The 13379-nt window shown below is 38.9% G+C and overlaps 1 protein-coding gene across 1 annotated transcript in view; it reads right to left on the minus strand.

Moving 5' to 3' along the window:
• The window catches only part of CD3G (CD3g molecule), a 101516-nt gene that overhangs the window by 794 nt on the left and 87343 nt on the right, over nt 1–13379 (minus strand). Inside the window, exons 4-6 of the mRNA XM_044080890.1 lie at nt 1865–1996; nt 1237–1280; nt 1–96 (exon numbers count right to left, since the gene is read on the minus strand). The exon at nt 1–96 is cut by the window's left edge and continues 794 nt beyond it. Coding sequence (XP_043936825.1) covers nt 34–96; nt 1237–1280; nt 1865–1996 — 239 coding nt within the window. The 3' untranslated portion in view covers nt 1–33. The remainder of the gene's footprint in view (nt 97–1236; nt 1281–1864; nt 1997–13379) is intronic.

A 13379-nucleotide genomic window follows, 5' to 3' on the forward strand; every position in this document is an offset into this window, starting at 1 on the left:
TTTGTCAAATTTAGCTGCAACATATTCTATCACTCAATTCTTGCGTCGTCCAACTCCAATATGGCTGTAACTGTCTTCAACACGGTCTCTCAGTGGCTAGGAATAGAGAGAGAGAAAAAGGTAAAATTAACTGGATGTCAAACAGAAAATAAAAGTTTACACTGACTAATCAGAGGTTGGAGATTCACCACAGATGGAAGAATGGATTTAAATTTGAATTAGGGGTAGAGTAATATGATTGGATACACAATGAGCTTGGAGAAATAATGCAGAAATGAAAGAAGGTACATCACAGGCAGGTGCCAAAGACTGGTTGCAGGGCAGGGAGGTGAGGAATGTGACAGACATTGGTCCAGAAATGGACAACTGAAATTACTGGGAATGAATAAATAAGACTTGATATGGAACATGGACTGAGGTTGAAGATAGATCAGAACTAGAGATATAAAATGGAGCAGCAATGAAGAAAATGATGTTATGATGTCCCTGGGGATGGAGAAATGAGCCGAGGCATGGACCAGGGATTAGAAAGGGAAATTCTAGGGAGTCCATGGATGGAAAACAGAATTCGGAGAGAGAGAGCAGTGAGGGAAGAATGAAGCTGTGTGGGAGATGAGCATGGAAGAGTACCAACAGGAGATGGCACCAGTGGTGGGTAAAAGTCTACAAAATGTGCCAGAAAATCGGTAACAAAATAGGAGACATTTCAAAGGAAAAGGTAACAAAATTTGAAACATTCCAAGTATACAAAAATCACACTGAAAATGTGCCAAGGTGAGAAGGTAACCAAACAATGGAAGAATGAAACTACAGATGGATGAAACAACTGAAAATGAAAAGGAAGGGGGAAGGTCCACCACCACTGGAATAATGAGAGTGAGAAGAGATCAGTAGTGCAGAAAAAATACTGCTACGTGTACAAAGAAACTAAGCATGTCTGAGTATTTTTTCTATATCTGTAGGTGATCTCATACCAAATAAAAGCAAGTACAAAGGTAAGAAAAGATAGAAATACAAAGTACAAATGAGGCACAATTGCATGCATGGACAGAGATTGTAACTAACTGCAAATAATTCATCATAAGCAGCAACAAATATGACTAAGAACCTTTCTAGCATATGCTTATTCCCAAAATTAGAATCAAAGAAAATATTCACTAACAAATGTATGAGAGCATTTCACATATGAAGTGATAACAACAAATGAAGAAAGAAATATATATAATATAAACATACCTGGTACAACTGATCATGTGCAATCAAGTTCTGCTTATCAGATGCTGAAGAGTAAAAAAAGATATATATTATAGATATATATTTATATTAGCCATTAGTAAAGACATTCTGCAAGCTTCTGCTCTTTTTTTGTTTCCTAAAGTAGCTCAATCTGCTTCTTGGGGGTATGCACATAATGAGATCCCCCACCCCCATTACCCCACCATTTCCATCCATCTCAGTTTTGATGAGCAGGCTAGCAATTTTTCACTCACTCCTACTACTGATGGTTATGTAACAACTAGACTCATTCTAGAACCCAGAATGCAGGCAGAGAAAATATATGTCACACCTCTACAAAATAAGTTGACTGTTTCTACAAAATGAGTTGACTGTTTCCAGCAATATTATCCTCTACTGTACATCCTATGGGCTGTTTGCAGGTTTGTTTTAAGCTGTCAATCTATATTTTGATCTTCTGTTCTTTAATGCTGGTTCTTCTCCCTTTTAAACATGCAACCCTATATTTGTATTATATGTTCACTTCTTTCCATCTCCGCTCTCCCCAGTCTCCCCACATACACACACACACACACACACACACACACACACACACACACACACACACACACACACACACACACCTTACCTCGGGAGGTCTTGCTCTTGTCTTGCCCAGATATGCAGTAAACAGCTACAGCAATAAGAAGGGTGGCCACAATGTCAGCTACTACGATCCCAGAAATTGTGCTTGCATCCATCTCCACACAGTTCTCACATCCTTAGGTAACATCAGGCAAAACCAGAGGAAAAAGAAAGAAACAAGGACAGAGGGTTATGTTTTAAGTTCTTAATACTGTCAAGTTAACACTCACCATTAATTATTAGTGCTTCAGTTTGAAAGAAAACCAGACAGTACCAGAAATAATGATTTCACTATATATTTCACTCACTTAACCATTTTTCATAACCACTAACCATTTAATTTGCTTTATTTTAACCTAGAAAATTGCATAGAACACCTTGTTTAAACAGATAGCTTTCTCCCCTGAAAAGCTGATTGTATATTGCTCATTTTTTAGTGCATATGAAATGTTACCTCTACTTTTCTTTATTTTTTTCATGACAATCAAGGATCCAGTCACAGTAATGTTTATTCTGAGGAATGAATAATGCCTTTCTCAGGGGTACAATATACATAAGTCCAACTATAGGAATCAAACCCAGGTCAACAAGAAGCCATTATCCAGGAGTCTAAGCTACAATGTTATTTATCACAGTCAATAAAACCTTCCAAATCTCAGGAAAAAAGATGGCACTATATATTTAGCCACAGGGCAAAAAATGTATGGTAAAGGAAAAACTGCTGTGTTTTTTGAGAGTGCAGGTTAGAATCTCATCACACATTGAATCAGAAGATTTCAAATCCAAGATGGTACTGTTTATTCCCGTGGTGGGAGTTTTGCAATTAGACCAAGTTAATTGTATGCTCAGTTATAGACAACACACAGCAAGTTAAGAAAAGTGAAAATCTGACAGCACCTAATCAAGCTAGTATTGTTCTGATTACAATAATTATTCAACAGCCTGGGCTTTGAGGTAATGGTTATGCAATATGCTGACTTTCCTTAATCTAAACCAGTATAAGGAAACACTGATCTAGATCTAGCATAGTCATACGTTTAGTCTATTCAGATTCCGTTAACAGATGGCATCTTGACCTATATCAGAATTTATGGGCTTATTCCAGAAACAACTATTTTATAATCAAGGTGACTCATGCAACAAGCTGATGTACAAACCCCTTTCCACAAAGACCAACTCAGAATACATCAACTAAGGCTTTTTAAGGCTTAAGCATTAGAGAAACAATGATTCAGACTATGTAAGAGAAGAAGGGGAACTCATAATAGCAAAAGCTCTATGCTGAGCACAATTGTGCACCTATATTTACACATCATAATGGAAATAAGTCCCACGGTTTGGGGAAAATACTGTCAAAAAGATAATAAAACACATACAAAAATTCCAACCCAAAAAGCGTCAATTTAAGGAGTATATGGAATACCAAGACCAACTCTGAGTTGTGACTGTTAAAACAGCTGACGTGCAGTTACAGGATGCCAAGGACTTTCTGAAATCTTGATTGTTGCATTTAGTGCATTCGAGATTTAAAAGGGTTAATACATTTATTCTGTTCACACTGCATGAATCTGCACAGCCATTAGAAACTTAACAAGAAGCATTCTGTTTCTGCTAATGTCAGCAAATAACAAAAGAAGTAATTCATTTCTGCTAATGTCATGAAAATTAACAAAAGGATATTGATTTCTGCTTATGCCATGAGAAAACATGCAGCTGCTAGAAACTATTGATAAAGAAAACAATAGATGCTTGAAAGTTTAAACCGTAGTCAGCATTACTTGTACTAAAGCAAGAAATGTACCTTGAATCTAGGTAAACTGTAACACGTATTAGAACAGTACAATAGTAGAATTGAAATGCTGAAATGGACTGACATAAACCCAAGGCCAGGTTGTTTTTCTCAAAATGTTTTGCAGAATGACAGATATTTTTAACTTGGTCAGCAATTAGTCTAACAATATTTTCTGTAGAACATACAGAAAGCTGTGTCTAACTATGTCAGCAATAGAATGTAACATTTTCTATGTTACAGGAAGAGAACTGTATAAGTATAACCTACTAATCATTAATTATCCAGACAAATCCTGTACATACATGCTTTGTCTCCTTGCTGCAAGTAATAAAGGGTGCCTTGCTTGAACCTAACGTGAATTGGTCTGAAGTTTTTTCCTTTGACAAAGGGTGATGTGCAGAGCTGTAGTAACTACAGATGGATTAAACTGAACAGTCACAGCATGAAGTTATGGGAAAGAATAGTGGAAGCTAGGTTAAGAAGGGAGGTGATGATTAGTGATCAGCAGTATGGTTTCATGCCAGGAAAGAGCACTACAGATGCAATGTTTGCTCTGAGAGTGTTGATGGAGAAGTACAGAGAAGGTCAGAAGGAGCTGCATTGTGTCTTTGTGGATTTAGAGAAAGCATATGACAGGGTGCCTAGAGAGGAGTTGTATTGTATGAGGAAGTCAGGAGTGTCAGAGAAGTATGTAAGAGTGGTACAGGATATGTACGAGGGTAGTGTGACAGCGGTGAGGTCTACAGTGGGAGTGACGGATGTGTTTAAAGTGGAGGTGGGATTACATCAAGGATCAGCTCTGAGCCCTTTCTTATTTGCAATGGTGATGAACAGGTTGACAGACGAGATCAGACAGGAGTCCCCGTGGACTATGATGTTTGCAGATGACATTGTGATCTGTAGTGAGAGTAGGGAACAGGTGGAGGAGATCCTGGAGAGGTGGAGATATGCTCTAGAGAGAAGAGGAATGAAGGTCAGCAGTACTAAGACAGAATATATGTGTGTGAATGAGAGGGAGGACAGAGGAATGGTGAGGATGTGGGGAGTAGAGGTGGCAAAGGTGAATGAGTTTAAGTACTTGGGATCAACAGTTCAGAGATGTGGTGAGTGTGGAAGAGAGGTGAAGAAGAGAGTACAGGCAGGATGGAGTGGGTGGAGAAGAGTGTCAGGAGTGATTTGTGACAGACGAGTATCAGTAAGAGTGAAAGGGAAGGTCTACAAGAGGGTAGTGAGACCAGCTATGTTATACGGGTTGGAGACAGTGGCAATGACAAAAAGGCAGGAGTCAGAGCTTGACGTGGCAGAGTTGAAGATGTTAAGATTTGCACTGGGTGTGACGAGGATGAACAGGATTAGGAATAAGTATATTAGAGGGTCAGTCCAGGTTGGAAGGTTTGGAGACAAAGCCAGAGAGGCAAGATTACTTTGGTTTGGACATGTGCTGAGGAGGGATGCAGAGTATATTGGGAAAAAGATGCTAAGGAAAAGAGGAAGGTCTAAGATAAGGTTTATGGATGTGGTGAGAGAGGACATGCAGGTGGTTGGTGTGACAGAGCAAGATGCAGAGGACAGGAAGAAATGGAAACAGTTGATCTGCTGTGGCGACCCTTAACGGGAGCAGCCGAAAGAAGAAGAAGAAGTTTAAATTACAGAAATGTGTAGTTAAGACTAAAGACTACCCTTGGCTAAATCAGATTAAACATTGAAGTAACTTCCTGAAAATGTTGTAGTCATTGCTGATAGTCCTTAATGTATCATAACCATGATCCTCTTTCCTGCTTTACTCAGAATCACTCCATCCCCTGCAAAACATGGGCTCCTTTATAAAACGCTACACACACACACACACACACACACACACACACACGCGCGCGCGCATACACACACACACACACACACACACACACACACACACACACACACACACACACACACACACACACACACACACACACAGTTTATCTTGGATTTAAAATACTGACTAGTTCACCTAATCTCTGAGGAGTATACTTTGATGCCCAACTCTCAACTCTGATATGTAATCAGTAGCTCAGTAATTTCTCTAGTGCAGGAGGCATAGGAAAACAGAACCCTGACTATAGCCCAAGTAACCGGAGTCTGATTAACAGCTCAGATACCTGGTGGCACAAGCAGGGGAGGAAGTGTGCCCTTCCATGGAGGTGAGGAGGTGCCCATCTGTACCTAGGGATAAACAATCATGGTTGGATTTCCCTGGTGCAGACTGGGGAAGCTACCACACAGTGCTTTCTGTGGGTGGTTGGGACATCCTGCTGATATCAGCCCCTTGCAAAAGTGACGGGTGGTGTGCAGATGCCCATTGCATAACCCACCCAGGGGACCATCACCAGATGGTGCAGGGGGATAGAGCTTAATAAGAAAAGAAAAACACCACTGATGTCTGTCCTAACAATGGCCTTTCTCAGTTGACCCTCACCCCAATGATAGGGAACAAATGGGCTGACTGGCTGGGAGGAGGAACAAAAACCTGCAAAAAAAGGAACTTTGACCTGAGGGCCATTTGTTCCCCTGTGGATTATAATCATTCTAACTTAGCTTTGATCAATCTTTAATTTTTTTCCAGCCTTGTAAAATGCCATGTACCCTTGCTTCTGGTAAACACAAGATAGTTCTACCAAGATTATTATTTTTACATATTAGATAATATTTCTTTCTCTTTTTCCATAAAGTTCTTATCTGGTATGATTATTATCAATGGTGATCAGCAAACTACTGGCTGTTTTACATAGCTCACTATCTTCTTGCCTCTCTGATTTTTCATTATCTGAATGTTTCCTTCTTTTCTTAATATTTTTTTTTTTTGATTTTTCCACATTCCATTGTATTACCCTTATAAATAGCCCAACAACTTATTTTTAACTTGACTAGATTTATCCATGTCCCTTTACAGAATTCTGTTCATATTTCAAGTAAATTCCAGCTCATTACTGCTGTAATATATGCCATCATTAAATATGGTCCTCACTATCCTATTATTATTTTCCATATCCTCTTCTTGATGGTCAATTTTGTTCTGTTACAATCTCCGCAGTTGTCACATTTGTTCCCATACTGTTTGTTTCAGAGATAACCACAGCACTATTCTTAACTTATTAACATGTTTTCCAGCTTACTTCTCTCATTGTATTCTTATCTCATTTCATCCTTTATGACTTCTCTTTGTCTGGCTTTACTTATATTTCATTTTAATCTGAAATTCTGTTTACTGTCTTGGAATATGAATTTGAGCTAATGTTAGAATTACCTTTTGGAAATGTTATCCTCTTACTCATTGCATTCTTATTGTTTTTCCTTTTTTAAATTTTCCAATTGATCTGCACATTTTGTTTTTGATGAAAAAAAAATTTTTTAAAGAATAATTGCTGTTTGATCTTCCCTGGGTTCCATCTTGTCTTGATTCAATGAAATTATTGTTAACAGCCTATCCAACCTGACTTTGATTACTGGAGTTGGGGTAAAATGTCCCATACTTGTATCTTTCTGTTCTGTTACCTCTAATATCTTTCCTGGTATACTAAAAGGCATTAGCAGTAAGGTGACCTGTTAACCTCATTTCTACTTATCCTGGGCTGTACAGGAGCAGAATGCCTTATTGCCTCAGCCCATAATTATGTACTGTTTCCATCAAATGTTGTATTACAACAAGTCTGTATAAACTCAGACTTTCCAACCAATTATAAAGTCTACTACTGCTATAAAGCAATAACAGCTAGACAGTGGTTGTTTGGATCAAATTTCTGATGGTTTGATCATGTTTATATTCTTTACTATCAATAATGCAATGCAAGTCCCTCAAGTTATCACATTGTCCATTGCTGTGTTACAGATCATTGGGTAAAAAATAAAAAAAAAAATAAAATATAATTAAGAATACCTTGTTTGTCCTGCATCTGGCAGCTGTTTTCAACTCCCAGATACCGATAAAGGAAAACACATCACTTGCAACCGCTTCAGAAACACAGTCCTGTTTTTCATAGGGAAAGCAAATCAGACCAAGAAACATCACCAATGAAAGAAAAATAAAATAAAATCAGTCAGCTTTGTTTATTCTACTACTGGCAGCAGTGCCTACCTCCTAAGCACCAACTTGGTCAAACATCCACACCAGCAATGTGAAGGAAATGAGACCTTTTGCTAAAGCTCTCATTTAAATAGTCCGGTTTCACCTTCGGGTGAGTAATCAGACCCAGAAACACCAGCAAGGAGTTAGAACTACAATAAAATCAACTTGACTTTGTTTGCTGTACTTCTGATAGTAGTTCTTAACTTTTAAATACAAAGGTATACCTCTGGTCTTGATGCTGTTGAGAGATGTGCAGAGGATCCAGGTGGGTATATGGTGTTTAGCAGATTGTCATCCTTACTAGTCAGGATGAAGGATTGAGACATTCCATGTTAGTAAATAACAAACACAAAAATTAGTCATAATGGTCTTCTGACTCTGAATTCAAACCACTTGGTTAAAAAAACACTGACCACAGATAACAGAGACCCATTTAGGAGTATGACTTACTATGCTAACTGATAATCAGAAAGATTGCAAATACAAATGACTTTCAGAATCTGACACCTGCAGTGTTTATATCACCTGTATGGTTTCTCTTTCCTTCATTACTGACTGCACAAAGCAAGAGATAATTAATGTTTCATTTTTTTACAAAGATGGTTACTCCAGCCACTGATTTATGAGTGTAAACACATCTGTACAGAGTGCGCCCAAGGAAGGAACATTCTCCTTCTGATCTATGAGTGTTTTAAATATTCTGAGAAAACTTCCTCAGTCTGAGAAATGTTTATACAGCTACAGATTTAATAAGCATTTCTGACTGAGTACAGCAAAGTCTACCAGCTCAGTATGACATCTACCTGAGGGTGATGTGCTTTGCTTAACTAATTATCTTGTCTGCAAAACTGTGTATAATGGATATTACATGCACATCACAAATGATGTAGGCTAATTTGTTGTTACATAAAACTGGAGAGAGGTTGTAAATTGTTTTGGGAAGTACAGCCAAATAATATTTTGATGAAAAGTAACCTAAAAGCATTTATTATATTGAGCATGAATAGCCCAGCTCATTGTTAGACAGCAACAACAATGGCCAATAAGATTTTGGAATGCATATGACAGAAATGTCCATTAAAACAATAAACAAAATGGTACCTTTCTAGAGGTCACTATACAGATACTCTTGAGAACTCTGTATTGTTCTGGCTACCATATCAGAGGAATTAGACTTGTTGGAGGGGATGTAGCACAGAAATTCCAAGTGTATCCAGGACTGGGAGGTTAAGTCTTTAAGTATTCTGCCTCACTTTCTAACTTACTTATGCACCGTGGCATGTGGTGCCTCCAGTGTCATACTGCATTTTCCCCAGTTATTCCAATTAAATCTGGCCACTTTTTAATGAAGACCCTTCATAAAATATTGTTTGTCACATACAAACTTTGCCAAAAGTTCAGTCATGAAAAGTGATCTAAAAGCATTTATTACATTGAGCATGAATAGCCCAGCTCATTGTTAGACAGCATCAACAATGGCCAATAAGAGTTTGGAATGCATATGACAGAAATGTCCATTAAAACAATAAACAAAATGGTACCTTTCTAGAGGTCACTATACAGATACTCTTGAGAACTCTGTATTGTTCTGGCTACCATATCAGAGAAATTAGACTTGTTGGAGGGGATGTAGCACAGAAATTCCAAGTGTATCCAGGACTGGGAGGTTAAGTCTTTAAGTATTCTGCCTCACTTTCTAACTTACTTATGCACCGTGGCTTGTGGTGCCTCCAGTGTCATACTGCATTTTCCCGAGTTATTCCAATTAAATCTGGCCACTTTTTAATGAAGACCCTTCATAAAATATTGTTTGCCACATTCAAACTTTGCCAAACGTTCAGTGAACTTTACCTTCAGTGACATCAGTGTGTGGGAGTATATCCATAGACCTTTAATGGATGCACCACAGTGCATGTGTGCAGCCCATCCATTAAAGTTATGCATGCACTCTCACACCATCCCTATAGTATACTAATGGATACCAGAATTATGCGGGCATAGCCTTAATAAAAATATTACAAAGCTTTTTGTCAAGAAGCTGCCCAAATATATACCTGGTCCCATGGTTCAGAGAGATAAAGTCCTGATTGTGCCCTGGATGACCGGCATTCAACCAATGTCACAGGCACTAAAGAGACAAGGTAGGGGAGGATGGAAGTGAACACTAGGGTTGAGTCATTCCGCCTGGGGAAGGGACCCTATGTAGGCTCATTGCAATAGCAGCATTAATAGTCTGGTGAGCTTGAAGCTGCAGGCAGTATACCAATTGGTCAGGAGGTTTCATATTTGTGGAAGCTCACAAACACCTACTAAAAGCAGCCACTCCAGAGCTTGCAAGGCCGCTGGTGGGTGGTGGGGATTAGGACATACTCCCTGGCAGCACTATAATGCATCACCAACATCCTTAATCTCCTCCCCACCCTGAATATGGGTTGGATCAAGCCCTTGGGAGGCTAAGATGGCTCAGGCAGACCCAGTAAAAGAGAAGAAGAACTGATGGTCAGTGTTGGGGAGGTAGGGGGATAGAAAAAAATGCTTCCATATAATACAAGTATCATGAGGTTAAAAAAAACAGATCATAGCATTTAAGCTATGAAGCAATGTGATGTGAATATAAAGTGTGATGGAATACTTCAAGTGGGAAGCCTGTAAAACTGTACATACCTTTCTTGGAAGAAGAATGAGTATGGAAATACTTAAGAAATTAACAGGAAATAAATTGTGAGTCCCAAATATGAAAGGATAGGGCAATGACAGAAAATGTCCAGGTGAGAGACTAATGTGTACAGAAAGAAAGGAAGTTCTTTACAGAAAGAATGGTGGGTAAAACATCCAGCTCTGCTGGAATGGGGCCCATATTTTTGTACCAGAGGCAGGGTTTTAATTAGGAGCTAGGGATGGGATGAATTGAGGTGGAGGAGGTGGGAGATGAGCAGCAATGTCAGCTCACCCATTTCAGGGTGAGGGGAAAGAGGGCCAATGGGTTATTCCATAAGGAAGACTTGTATGACAGTGCTTGCCTTACATGGTTTACAGCTCACCAGGGGATTTTCTTGCATGAAAGCACACATGCACCACTCATGGTAAGGCAGACATCAGCATGGCCAGAGGGAATGAGCTGGCACATAAATTATAAAGCCGCCCTCCACAGAGAATGACGGTAGCACTCTCCAGCATGCTTTTCTGTCCTCCTAGTGGAACAAATGGGGCAGCAGGCTTTCACTCAAGAGATGAATGAATGGGTCAATAGGGTGCCAAGGGACAGTCTGAGTATCATTGTAGGGATGTATCCAGCCAGAAAAATAAAAATAAACAAAATCTGTATCATAGGTACTAGTGAACTAGGTTGATAGGTTCATAGGTTAGTACTAAGCTATCTGCCCGAAGGCATTTATAAGCCTAGCCAGAATGTGTTGGCTTTCGCCACCCCCTTAGATTAGTTCCCTGTGCCTCTGTCCAGCAGAGCCACTGAAGTGATCCCCGAGGTAAACTTTCTGTTTCCCATCCACTTGTCAAGGTTTCTTTTGAAGAGGGTTAGCGAGGAGCTCTGCCTGATGTAGATTGGGATCTTGTTCCAAAGCATGGGAAGTCTCTGGGACAGGAATCTATCCCTCCAGCATGTCCTATTTATTGTTGTGGTGAGGTTTAGATCCCTAGAGCATGTGGCTTGAGGGGATAAGGTTTTCTTTAGGTGGAGCATGTCCATCAATTCTGGGTTGGACATGGCCTTGTATGTCAGGCAGAGATCACCTCTGAGTAGGTGGTATGCAACCGAGTACAACTGGAGTTTCGTCAGTCGAGCTGCATAGGGCATCTATTTGAGGCCAGTGATCCTCTTGGTGAGGTACTTCTGTGGTCTTTCCAGCAGTTGCAAGTGTCTTGTAAGGTACATCCCAAATGGGGCATTGTACTCTATGATGGGTCTGATGAGCGATGACCTCTTTTGACTGGATGCGAACACTTTGGTGAATAGGTGAGTCATGTAAAAGGATTTTCTAAGCATTTTGGCAATGTGATTATCAAAGGTGAGATTACTATCTACTTGGGTCCCCAGACCCCTTATTACATCTTCTGTATTTAGGAGACTACCACCTATGTGGTAGTTTGTGGGTACTTTGTTTTTTCCAAAGGGGATGACTATGCACTTTTTGGCATTTAGCTTGAGGCCATGATTTTGACACCAGGTATCCATCTCAGTGAGACCCTTTTGGAGGATGTCTGTGTCAGCCGGAGAGTCAATTATAGCCACTAGTTTGCAGTCGTCTGCGAACTTGGTCAGCCATAGTCCTCCTGTGCTTGCCTGTACCTCTGAGAAGTATATGCTGAACAGGAGGGGTCCTAGGACTGAGCCCTGGGGAATGCGACTTGTAACCGGTTTAGAGTTGGACCTAGCTCCCACAACTCTCACCATGTGGGTTCTGTGTGTGAGCCAGTTGGCAACCCATCTTGTGACATAGGGGTTTATGTTCAGGCTGGTGAGCTTGTCTATAATACTGTTTTCTCATTTGGGATGGTAATAATGATGAACTGGAGAACTATATTATGTATCTAAATGCCACAACAAATTTTTTAAAATTAAAAATGTCTACTTCAGCTGATAGTGTAATGTTCCTGGACATTCAATTATATAAGAAAATGAATAAAATAGAGTCCATGATATATAAGAAAGAGGTAAATGCGAATAGATATGTTAGAAGAAACAGTATGCATGTACCACATACTTTCAAAGGTGTTCTTAAAGCACAATTAATAAGGGCTAGTAAGCTCAATGCAGAAGATGATAATTTTATATTTCAAGCAAATTAAATGAAACAAGAATTTATAAGGAATTGTTATTCCTCTCAATATGTAGATGCTATTTATGAAGAAATTAAAGTAGGTAGAAAGGATAAATATAAACCTATTTTTGGTAAGGACACAGTACAATCAATACAAGTCTGAAATGAGAACAATAAAATAATTAGATATATAACTATATATAATGCAAACACTAGAGATGTGTGTAATATTATAGAAAGGAATTGGCTTATATTGTTGGCTATGCCAGAGATTAAAGAATTAATAGGCCTGAAACCTAGATTTTCATATAGAAATCTGGAGACATTGAAGCAGACATTATGTTATAAAGATTTTAAAGATGAGAGAGTTGTACACCAACATAAAAATGCAACACTGAAATGTTATAATTGTACTTGTGTAGATATTTATGATTTAACAAATAAGTTTGAACATCCTATTACTAAAGAGAAATATGAATTTAAATATTCAGCTAATTGTAACACGTCACAAATAGTATATTTGGCAACTTGCACACTTTGCACAGCATTTTATGTTGGGAAGACAACTAGGAAGTTAAGGGAACACATTACAGAGCATAAGTCTGAGATCAGAAGAAAAATGGTGACAAATGCACTATGCAAGCATATTATGAATAATGACACACATACTTTTAAGTTTAGGGTATATGTGCAATAAATACAGGTATTAGAGGAGGAGACATAAATAATGCCTTAGAATTAAAAGAACATGAATGGATTATCAGGCTGCAAGCAGACACAATACCAGGTCTGAATAATACAGTCAGCATAAAACCTGTATTAGTTAAAAGACAGAGAGAAAATGTTT

The sequence above is a fragment of the Protopterus annectens genome, chromosome 8.part0 (genome assembly GCF_019279795.1).
Source record: "Protopterus annectens isolate FY-2018-M chromosome 8.part0, PAN1.0, whole genome shotgun sequence".
Taxonomy (NCBI): domain Eukaryota; kingdom Metazoa; phylum Chordata; order Ceratodontiformes; family Protopteridae; genus Protopterus; species Protopterus annectens.